At 50.1% G+C, this 11,595-nt stretch overlaps 1 protein-coding gene across 3 annotated transcripts in view; it reads left to right on the top strand.

The window, feature by feature from the left end:
- Window positions 1-2,040: 2,040 nt before the first annotated feature.
- ST3GAL3 (ST3 beta-galactoside alpha-2,3-sialyltransferase 3) overlaps window positions 2,041-11,595 on the top strand; it is a 32,975-nt gene continuing 23,420 nt past the window's right edge. For 2 of the 3 annotated variants that reach the window (XM_008570397.1, XM_008570398.1), the window contains exons 1-4: window positions 2,045-2,202; window positions 5,713-5,776; window positions 6,634-6,729; window positions 6,973-7,159. In XM_008570397.1, the coding sequence (XP_008568619.1) occupies window positions 2,127-2,202; window positions 5,713-5,776; window positions 6,634-6,729; window positions 6,973-7,159 (423 nt within the window). In that variant the 5' untranslated portion in view covers window positions 2,045-2,126. Of the gene's footprint in view, window positions 2,203-5,712; window positions 5,777-6,633; window positions 6,730-6,972; window positions 7,160-11,595 lie in introns of all 3 variants that reach the window. The other variant, XM_008570399.1, reaches the window with a different exon arrangement.

Raw genomic sequence — 11,595 nt, 5'->3', positions numbered from 1 at the left:
TGTAGGATTAGGGATATTTTTATTTTGTGTATGTGTGCTTATCTGTATTTTTTCCAAAATTAACACATATGATAAGTTACACAAAAAATAAGGTGTTTTAAAAAGTAGAAATTAATATAATGAGCTTTCTAATCATCTGGAAAAAAGGGGGGGGAGGCAAAGGAAAAGGTAAAAATATGTTGAGATCATTTGGCTAGATCTTAGGAGATTTTATTAGGATATGACATCCAGTACATATTGGGAAGCAGATAAAATCCTGAGGCAAAGGAAAAGGTAAAAATATGTTGAGATCATTTGGCTTGATCTTAGGAGATTTTATTAGGATATGACATCCAGTACATATTGGGAAGCAGATAAAATCCTGTCCAAGCTTGACTCTGAGAAACAAAAATTTTATAAGCTCAGTCCTGACACAGAAGGAGAGGTTCTCGATGCAGGCTTACTGAGGGACCTTGTTTCCTTTTATATTTCACGTAGACCGTGGCCAGGATCCTCTATGCCTCTGGTAAAACATCAAATATATTAATTTACTTAGATTTTCTATACTAGACACAAGAAATATGCATTACCCTTGTACGCAGGGTGGAAGTGCCCTGACTCAGTTGCCGGGACCCAGAAGTCCAAAGGAAAGCCATTATGCAGGAATGGGCTTCAATGCTATCAAGTGTTGACATTTTCTTCCTAGCAAAGAATGAGGATGAGGGGGCAGGATTGAAAGTTTTCTGCCTCTTTCCAGTTCACGTGAAAATCTCCAAGTGATTACTGATATTATTCCTCCTGGGAATGATGGTTTTAATGGTGTCAGCGATGATGGGGGTGAGAAATGGATGCTTGTGGCTATAGTACACTAGGAAGGGTAAGTTCTAGCTTTGGGCCTTGGAAGGCCTCTCCGGCAGCCTCCAGTTATTCAGTGGGCTGGCTCAGGTTGAATTAGAAATAAGGAGACCAGGCTGGCCAGTTAGCTCAGTTGGTTTTAGACTGCAGCTTTATAACACAAAGATCACGGGTTCAGATGTCTATACCGGCCAGCCGCCATAAAAAAAAGAAAAAGAAAAGAAGCCAAGGCCTCCACACATTCATTTTTGGCCAGGAAGTCCCCAAGCAGGCCCCACAGCAAGACTCTCAGCACACAGTAAGTGGTAATGGCCATCTTTAGAGCTCCCGAGTGCCCTGAAAAGGGTCTCACACCCAGGGTGCTAGGCTCCCTGTGCAGTCATGCTCTCCAAGCATCTCAATCCCTCCTGTACCATCTCCCTCTGTGCCTCCCTTGCCTTTGCATTTTGTCTGACTTCGTTCTGCCTTCCCCATGCCTGCACCCTGCCTATCCAAGAAGAGTGAAGCCTGGCTTTTCCCTTCTCCCCAGCCCAGCATCACTCCACCCTCCTTCACTCCCCTTTTCTCTCTCAAGGCCAAAATTAACCCCTCCCCTTGAACTCTGGATCCCTCCTCCTCTCTACAGGAACTTAGTGTCCCCTTTCCTTCTCTCCACTAGCAGATGCACTCAGGTTCCTCCTGACCTCAAGCATCTCTTCTCAGCCCTGCCTCCTAATCACACAACTCTGCTTTTTCTTTCTCTTCTCTTCCGAACTTCTGTCTCCTGTACCTTTTAACTTGCTTTGCCCTCTCACCATGAATTCTTCCTCGCCCTGGGTGGCCCACCTCCCAGAATTCTCTCCAAAATCTGTCTCTTTGCACTGGCTGTACTTTTGGATATTTTTCTGCCCAACTGGACAGTGTCTCATCTCTGTGTTCCCAGATTGCAGGAACAGTGTGGGCAGCAGTGAATATTTGATGGATGCACAGATAAACTTCCAGAGAGTTTGTAGCTCTGAGATATTGACCCTTGCTGAACAAATCTTGTCTCTCCACTCTACAGCTGGCCAAATAAAGACTGACCAGCCTGCTCCTTCAGACTCAGGCTCCACTGAACAAGATCTGCCAAACCCCTCAGCAGCTACCCGTGAACAGGCTAGGGTAGGGAAGGGATACTGGGAGGTAGAGGATGGCTTCCAGCAGATCCATAGCCAAGACCAATGCACAGAAGAGCCAACCAGTACTCCAGCGTGTTGTGATCTTGTGGATCCTCAACAGCCCTATTGTATTCCAGGTTCTCCAAGCCAGCACCCATGTTCCTGGATGACTCCTTTCGCAAGTGGGCTAGGATCCGGGAATTTGTGCCACCTTTTGGGATCAAAGGTCAAGGTATGTTGGGAACTCTGACCTACATTTACATATCATCCCCCAGACTGTCTCTCTGTCCTGCAGGACAGGGCTGTATCCTCACAAGTCCCCATGCAGGGGATACACCTGATCCATCCATCCTCCATTCTCAACGGTACTTTCTTTTTCTTCCTTTCTTCTTACTTCTTTAATGGAATATTTACTCAGAGTCCACCACTTTGCCAGAGACTAGTTATACAGCAGTGAGGTAGACAGATATGGCCCCCCTCCTCAAAAAGCTCTAGTCTAGTGGAGATACAGATACTCAGAGTACAGAACAGTAATAGTTTGGGTAAGGGACGTACAAGGAGCCATGAGACCACAAAAAAGAGCTGCCAGAAACATGAATGCTAGAGCATTGGGTATGATGGGGAAATTCCTAGAGAAAACAGAGGCCATCCCCTAGGAATGCCCCCAAGCTCCTCATGTTTTTCACCTTAACCTAGTCTCCCCTCTAATAATCCTTTCTTATCCCGTCCAAGGCTAACCATTCCCTTATACTCTCAGAAACTATCCCCTTCCATATCTTTAGAGACCTGACCCACACGGTTCCCTCCTAACTTAAGACTTTCCCATTCCTAATAGGTTAGCAGTTCTGCTTCTTTGTCAAATTCCTGTGCTATTTCATAGTATGGTGAGAAAGAGTTTGGGTTTTAGGGTCAGACATAAAGGGATGAGATTCCCATACTGCCTCTTTACTAGCTGTGACCTCGGACAAGTCACTTAACCTGTCTGTGCCTTAGTTTCTTCATCAGTTAAATGGAGAGAATAATACAATTGTGTAAGGTTGTGATCAGAATTCTGCCTCTTTACTAGCTGTGACCTCGGACAAGTCACTTAACCTGTCTGTGCTTTAGTTTCTTCATCAGTTAAATGGAGAGAATAATACAATTGTGTAAGGTTGTGATCAGAATTAAATTAAATAACTGTTACAGTGGTAATATCATCTGGCCAGCAGACTCAAAAATGCACAGAAGAGCCAGCCAGTACTCTACTCCTCGAGCCAACCCCTCCCTGAAAAGACAGTGGCCAGCAAAAATGTTGTTAAACTTTGACCTCAAACCTCCAAGGACAAATCTAATGGCTTGGGTTGACTATTTGAAAAACTCCTTTTTCCTGGGCTCAGGTAACCAAGCAGCCTACTCTTTTCTCTTAAATCCCCACTCAAGATTCTGCTTCTACAGCTACTATAGAAAGGCCAGGAAGGTCCAGTACAGAGCCCATCAGCCAGCAAGAAGAAATCACCTGGAAGTGTGTGCCCTTTCTACTAAGGTTCTCCTCCTAGAAAACAAAGCCCAATTCATATCCTTAACTTTGGCCAATTAGTAGCAATATTCTCTTCCTTAAAGGTGAAATTAGAGGTGGGAAGAGGAGAGAATCTGTAGCCTTCCGTGGAGCCCACCATAAGGTGTATCTGAAGGCGCTTTATATAGCACATTCCTTAAAGGTTTGTTTTCTTACCCTATTCTCACTCAACTTCTGGAAAGATGAGCTGAGCTGTACCTACTGCCTTCTTTTTCTCACCATTTACTCCTGAGGAATATCTCCCCCTCATACCCCACCCCAGCACTTCAGTGAAATTGCCCAGGGCCCCCGTGAAATCCAAAGGAAAGTTTTCAGTCCTTAACTCGACCTCTCTGCTGCATCTGACAGTATCTCCACCCCCTCTTTTAAACAATTATAAGTTTGTTATTTTTCATTTCAGAGACACCCTTTCTTTACATGAACTATTTCGGGCATATGAAAAATTATAAAGAATAATATAAGGAGCACTCATGTACCTTCCATCCAGCTTAAGAAATAAAACATGAGATACAGTTAAAGCTTGTGTGTGGCCATTGCCACTCCGTCCTCCTCCTTCCCCAGGAGACCATCGTCCCGGCTTTGGTGTTAGCATTCCTATGCCTTACGCATATACTTTTACTACGTAGCTGTATATCCATTAAATATATGGTATCGTTTTGCTTGTTTTTAAACTTTACAAATGTTATCATTGTATGTATGTGTGTGTGTGTCTTTTCAAACTGATTATTTTGCTAATGGTTTTTAGATTTATCCATATCCGTACATACAGCTCTAGGTCACTGACTTTTTTTTTTTTTTTTTTCTTTTACTGCTGTGTAGTATTCCATGTTCCACATTTAATCTATTTTCCTTTGGTGGACATTTAGGTTGCCTCCAACGTTTGCTATTACAAACACCTGCAGTGAACATTCTTGTACAAGTCTCCTTGAACAAATGTGTGAGTTTTTCAATGCTATACACCTAGGGAGTATAGCTATAGGATGTTAGTCTATGCATATCTACATCGTTACTTGATATTATGAAGATGCTCTCCATTGTGGTGGTACCAATCTACTTTATCTTTAGGTCATTATGTATATTTTCTCTTATCTTCCTATCAACTCTGCAGAGTAGGAGTTGCCATCACCATTTTAGAGATGAGGAAACTAAGTTCAAGGAAAGTAAGTGATTTATGTAAGGTCACAGAGCTCTTAAGTAGCAGAGCCAGGATTTGACTCCAAAGCCAATACCCTCAATAAACATTATACATTGTTTTATAATGCTGTCATTACACCAGAGTTTGAAAGGAGAGCAGGCATCATGGCCAAAGCCAGAGAGAGGCCACGAAGGTGGGGTCTGAATAGAGGTCACAAGGTCTGAGAGCACAGAGGTCACGGGGTCCTTGCTGAGAGCATCCTGAGTGGAGTGGAGGTGGGCAGATGCCAGGCTGCAGGGTGAAGAGGTGAGGAAGTACAGAGCCTGGCAAGGAGCAGGGTTAGAGATTGGCAGTGAGAAGGAGGAATCAAGGTCTGAGAGCACAGAGGTCACGGGGTCCTTGCTGAGAGCATCCTGAGTGGAGTGGAGGTGGGCAGATGCCAGGCTGCAGGGTGAAAAGGTGAGGAAGTACAGAGCCTGGCAAGGAGCAGGGTTAGAGATTGGCAGTGAGAAGGAGGAAGTGAGGGGAAGGTGGTATCAGAAAGTGAGGCAAGTGGTCTGCCTGGGTGAGCTCTTAAGTCATTGGTTGTCCCTTCTTCTGTTTCCTGGTGTCTGCTCGGTGGGGGTGCAGAGGTGAGCACAACATGGTCCCTGTCTCTGAGTAGGTACTTCCATTCTGGGGGAGACTGAGGTGCCCAGCTTCCAGGCAGGGCCCCAGCCTAGGGATGCATGTCCTAGAGCCTGACTCCAGAGCCTCAGAAAACCAGATGAGTCTCCCAAGAAAGGTGAAGAAGCCCTGGGGAAGAACCTGAACACCAGGGCTAGGACTGGCTCCTGGCAGAGATATGCCTGCCTGTTGTCCTGCCTCCATCTCCATTCTCAGGGAGAAAGTTAGGGCTGTGGTCCAGCCCAACCTTGCGTCTGGAGCTTCCTTTCCCTGCCTCCACCTTCACTCTAGCCCCAGGAACTTTGCCTTTGAGTAGGATTAGCAGCAAACATTTTGTAGGAACTTAAAGTGACCCTCTAACAGCAACCTTTCTCCTCTGTCCACAGACAATCTGATCAAAGCCATCTTGTCAGTCACCAAAGAGTACCGCCTGACCCCTGCCTTGGACAGGTGAGATGCTTGCTGCCCAGCCTCCTGTCCCTTGGCTACCTGGCATGTGCAGTGGTGTTGGGGCCCAGCTCTCCTTTCCTGGACACGGGCAGATTCTCCAGCATATCCACACGTGCACATACAGTACACACACTGGGGTGGGTAAAGCAGATAAGTGGACTTGCAACTCTATGGGCTGCTAGCTCTTGGCAACACATCCCAATCCTCAGACATCAGAGGTTTGAGGGTGAGGACTGAAGACACTGGGGCTGGGATCAGCCCAGCAATGGGACTGAGGGTCTGGGTGGTGGGGGCAAGGCTTAAGTCCAAGAGGCTGTGACAGCTCTGAAGCCAGCAGACCCTGGAGGGGGGAAGCCTCAGAACATAGAAGCAAAATGAGCAGCCCCCTCTGGCTACTGGGAAGCTGGGGACCTCTGAGTTGAAAATAATCTGAGCCTTGAGTCCTGGAGCCCCCAGTCCTATTCCCTTGTTCTTGCTTTCCTGGCATAGTATCAAGCCATGCCCACTTGTTCCTCTCCCCTGAAAGCTGTCCAAACCCCACTAATCCTTGGGGAACCTGTACCCTAGAATGCCATCTTAGAGCTTCTTCTCCCCACCTGGGGTTCATACACAAGCCTTTCCATGCATGCGTTTTCCTGAGGAAGTGTCGGGGCTAGGGATGTCGGGGTGTCCCAGGGCCAGCTATGCACAGTATGGTTCTGGCCTCCTCTCAAGAAATGCTGCCAGGAGTCCGTTGGTCTTCCAACTCTATCCCAGCCTGGTCCTGGCCAAGGGCATGGGGTCAAGGGCCAAAGGGGCAGGGGGAAAGAGACCTGGTGGACAGCTCTCCACTGAGGTCTCTGCCTCTCTCTCCACAGCCTCCGCTGCCGCCGCTGCATCATCGTGGGCAATGGAGGTGTCCTTGCCAACAAGTCTCTGGGGTCACGAATTGACGACTATGACATTGTGGTCAGGTGAGCTCCCCAGAGCAGCACCCTGGACACCTGAGTGTCCTAGCCCAAACCCTCATCTCTGAGCCCATTGAGAACTATCTGTCCAACTGGCTAGTTGGACCAGAGGTCAACAGAATCCTCAAGAACCCTGGGTTGGAGGGCTTTGGAACAGACTACTAGGTGGCACTGGGTGACCTAGACACCCATTCTTTGTAACTGGGGTGTTTTGGTATCATGGTGCTCTGACTGGCCTTCTCTCTGTAGACTGAACTCAGCACCAGTGAAAGGCTTTGAGAAGGATGTGGGCAGCAAAACCACACTGCGCATCACCTACCCCGAGGGCGCCATGCAACGGCCCGAGCAGTATGAGCGTGATTCTCTTTTTGTCCTCGCTGGCTTCAAGTGGCAGGACTTCAAGTGGTTGAAGTACATCGTCTACAAGGAGAGAGTGGTGAGCTCCCCTGGCACCAGCTCCTTGCCCTGGACCTTGCTCTGGCCTTCCCAGCTTCCAAGGCAGCCCCTCCCCCTGATCCCAGCAAAGAACAAGTAGGAACCTTCAAAAGAAGCGTTAAGGAAGGGCTGGCCAGTTAGTTCAGTTGGTTAGAGCACAGTGGTGATAACACCAAGGTCCAGGGTTCCATCCCTGTGCCAGCTAGCTGCCGAAAAAAACAAAAGAATAAGCATTAATCACCCAAAGCTGAAAGACACCAAATGCACCCAAGGGACAGAGAGGACAGGTCACTGGCCAGACTCTTGGAGTGCATACGCCTGACATGTTCTACCTGCCTCCAGATTCCCAGGTGCAGATCCTTTCTCAAACTTCTCTGGCCAGACCGCAACAGCCCCCAGGTGCCCTTCCCTGGCCTTAGATTCCCCCAGATAAGGAAAGCTCTTATCTCTAAGACAAGCCCCAGTATTATCTCAATCTTCATACTCTCCTGCCCTGACCTGGTAGCTTCCTCCCCAACCCTCTCCTACCCCTTTTGAGTTCTCTCTGACTCTGGCCTTATGGATCTTGCCCTCTTTCTCAGCCAGGGGAGGAAGGCCTTGTTTGGGCCCTGGGGCCATTCTACAGGGACAGCAGACCCCTCAACTTGAGGGTGCCAACTCCCAAACTCCTAAGTCCTGGCCATTCTCCACTTTGTACTGTTATCACTGACTTGCAGCTGGGCTCCCACCCTGCCATTGAGTCTGGTTCCACTCTCTGGGAATGATCAGACTCTGTTCTCATTGTTCTAGGCGGCAAAGGTCTGGGCCCATTTCTTTATGGAGCTTATGTGGCCAAGTAGGATCAGACTGCTCTTTAGCAGACCACCCACTGAGTCCCCTCCTGAGACCTCTATTTCCTAGCTCTAGGCCTAGTGACTCTCACCAGCTTGTCCAGGTTTATCCCCCCTCTTCCCTCAACGAGCTGTCAACAGCCACCCCAGGGGAGGGGTACTAGAGAGCTCAGGCTATTCATCTTCCAATACCCAAGCCTCTTAGCAGAGGAGAATGATGACAGATGGCCCTTTGCCTATGACGAGAAGCTAGTTGTTCTTTCTAGAGGTTTAGAGGAGAGTTGGGGGTGGAAACAGCTTGACCGGCCTGTGGGGGTCTCGGTGCAATTTAACTCCACAGCCCCTTCCTAAGCAAGGCCAAATGCAGGCAGTGTCAAGTAGGTAGCAAGCAAGAGAGAAGACAGAAGTCAGGTCCAGAAATTCAGGTAGGTGGGACAGTGGAGAAGGGGCGTCCACCTCAGAACCAGGCTGAATGAGACAGCTAGGCTCCCCTGGGTCCAGTCCAGCTCCCCAACGGGAAGGATGGGGCCAGGCAGCAGCGTGATCGTTTGGCTTCAGCCAGCCCCAGCTTCAAGCAGGCCCACTGCCCGTGCAAACCAGGCAGAGAATGGGGGCTGGGGAAGCACCCCACTCTTTTCGGAACCCTAGGGCCTGAGTCATTAGTGTCCTCAGAGCCCTACTCTTTGCCTTGAAGGCAAGAGAATTGGGGTCACTGGTAGGCACTGTTAAGGGAGAAATGGGGGGGAGGATAGGTCTGCCTTCATGAACTCCTGGGAGCCTAGGGGCTGCTTTCTCACCCTGGCTTCTGCCCACCTCCTCCTGCACGTCCTTTCCTCTGCCCATGGACAGAGGTCAAAGCCTCCCTCGGGGCAGGGCTCCTACAGGGCAGAGCCCTGATCCCACTGGTTTTTACCCTTTGGAGCCCAGCTACCATAAATTATGTGGAATTGATCTGGAATTGGCTCAAATACTGGTTTCTGCTTCCTGCTGGGCAGGCCAGGAAAAGCTAGGCAGTCCAAATAAGGAGGCCAGGCCAAAGGGGTGGGCCAGAGCCGGCTAGGTGGGCGTTGTCACATGTCTCTTACAAGGAAATCAAGGTCAGTTAATTCAAGGCTTTCACAGTTCATCCAACGGAGTAAGGGAAGAAAGAGGAAAGGAAGGAAGCCAGCTGGAGTTGGAGAACTGACCATGTCAGGCCACTCAGGAAGCAGGCAGCAGGGTCTTGCTTTTCCTGGGAAGACCAAGGAGCTCCCCACCTGGCCTGGCCCTGGGGCCAGACACATACAAGGTATAGAGCAGTGGGGTAGGGAAGTGTGGGGTGTGCTCAGCCCACACTCAGACTGTCCTGGCCATGCACAGGGACCTAGAGCCTGCCTCCTGTTGGGAGAACTTCTTCCCAGGCTGGATGGGGGTGAGCAGGAAGGGGAGAAAGGAGAAGGGGAGGAGTCCTCTGAAGTTCTATGGGCTTTCCCTGGCTCCAAAGTCAGAAATAATTTGGGCCTTTAGAGTGAGCTGCCAGAGGAAGCAGTGATGTCTATTGCCTCAGCTCTCCCAGCATCCAGAGGGGACCTGACTAGGTCCCTTAGCTGCCCCATAGGCTTCTTTTTAGTGCCCTTCTCTCCCCTACAGCCCAAGGCCAAGGCATTCCCAGGACCTCTTCCATGCTCTACTTCATTTCTCTGGCATCTGAGACCCAGGTGCATGTGAGACAGGCTGCTTCTCCCAGCCTCCTCCTGTCTGGTGCCCTGACACAGGCCTCCAGCCCCAGGCTTGTCCTGCCCCAGCCATGATCTTTCTAACCATGTAGCCTCTGGGCTTCTGGAGAGCGATATGTACCTGTCTGGAGACTCACCTGCAGAATTCTGGCAGGAGGTAGCTCTGTGTTCTGGAGCCAAGGCCTGGCTGGGCAGGGCTGGAACAGGTAGTAAGCCTCAGTCATGGCTGCTGTGTGCCACTCACTATGTGGATAGTCACTTATGGTGTGTAACTTTCTGGTATCCAGGAGTCCTGATGGGATATAGAGAGAGGAGAGAAGTGGGAAAGGAAGACCAAACAATCCAGAAAAGAGTCTGTGCCAGGGCTGGCTATACTTTCTTCATCCATATGACAGCTCTCCTCTTCATCATTTGTGGCCATTTGGTTCCTTGATTCACTAGACGGTAGGTAGCAAAGATAACTCTGAACAAGTTTCAAAGAGGCTTTTTATCTCCTAAATCCCAGGAGCCTAAACCAAGCCAGTAAGCAGGTGTGTGCTCAGGGCAGCTCTGAAGAGCACCAGGGTGTGGGCGAGTAGGGAAGCTGAGGCTGGCAGGGAGGGTGGAGCTGGGGACATGGAGGTGCAGCTGTACATAAGACCCTGGTGGGATGAACCTCCAGCTCCTGTGAAATTCTTTTCGGAGGCACATCTGCGATCGTCCCTTACGCACTCACGCACTTGCCAGGCATTAGTGACGTGTTTTCTGTGGGAATACAATAAACGATGTTCCCGACCTGAAGTCGCTCACGGTCTAGTGGGATAGACAGTCCCAAGTCTAGAGTTACAATGCAGTGTGGTAGGTGTTGTGATGGGGAGACGCCTGACGCAGCCCTGAGGGCAGGCAGGGAGCAACAGAGAAGACCTGCAGGCAATGCTCCTGAGCTGGACCCTGAAGGAAGAGTTAGGAGTGAGTCTGGTGAATAGCATCACAGGCAAAGGGAACAGCAGCAGGTGCTGCTGCAGTCCGGAAACTGTGAGTCACACTGTGTGAGAAGAGCACTGCACAGTGAAGGAGAAGTGTCAGAGCCTGCTGCCTGACATCTCAGGTGGCCTGTGAATCTTCCTCCTGGTGTTGGACCAAGGCTGGAGATGCCCATCCACTGTCTGGAGGAAGGAGCCCTGGGGCCCAGTGACGGGACTTGTGAGAGGCAGAGCTTCCCATCTGGTCCCTCAGGCCCCAACCTCCTGCTTCCGCCAGCTCCCCCACTGTGCCTCAGGATGCCTGATAAGGCCGAAGCCCCAGGGAGCTGCCTTCCGGTCCCCCTTTGCTGCCTTCTCTCCTGCTCCTGCATCAGAAAAGCTGGCCTCGCTTCTGAGCAGCCTCTGACAGTTCAGAGAGGCCCCGCCAGCTGATGTGGGTGTGGTTCCTGCCCAGCATGCGGATGAAAGAGGACAAGGGCTGGGGGTTGGTCCCTGGACAGTCTTGACACAGGCTTGACCTTCCAGCTGTAGTTCAGTCCCGGGGAGGGGGGGGGGCGGGCAGGATCTAAGAGGCAGGCCAGAGCCCACATTCATGCACAGGGGGACTAGGTCCCTGAATTTGGGAGTGACAACATGGTTTAAGAGGGGAAAACCACTTAGGCCTTGGAGTTAAACAACTTAGATTTAAATTTAGATTCTGTCACTTATTTGCTGGGTTACCTTAGGCAAGTTCCCTAGCCCCTCAGACTTAGTCTCACCTATCTAACAGGAGTAGTATTCCCACCTTTCAGGGTTGTTGTAAAAATTAAATAAGATGGGCCGGCCCGGTGGCGCACTGCTACAGTGCGCCGCTTGGGAGTGCGGCGGCGCTCCCGCCGAGGGTTCGGATCCCACATACAGACCGGTTCCCGCTCACTGGCTGAGCGAGGG

Source organism: Galeopterus variegatus, unplaced genomic scaffold (genome assembly GCF_000696425.1).
Source record: "Galeopterus variegatus unplaced genomic scaffold, G_variegatus-3.0.2 Scaffold598, whole genome shotgun sequence".
Classification (NCBI taxonomy): Eukaryota; Metazoa; Chordata; class Mammalia; order Dermoptera; family Cynocephalidae; genus Galeopterus; species Galeopterus variegatus.
Note: the sequence above shows the minus strand (reverse complement) of the source record. Positions and strands in the feature narration are given on the sequence as shown.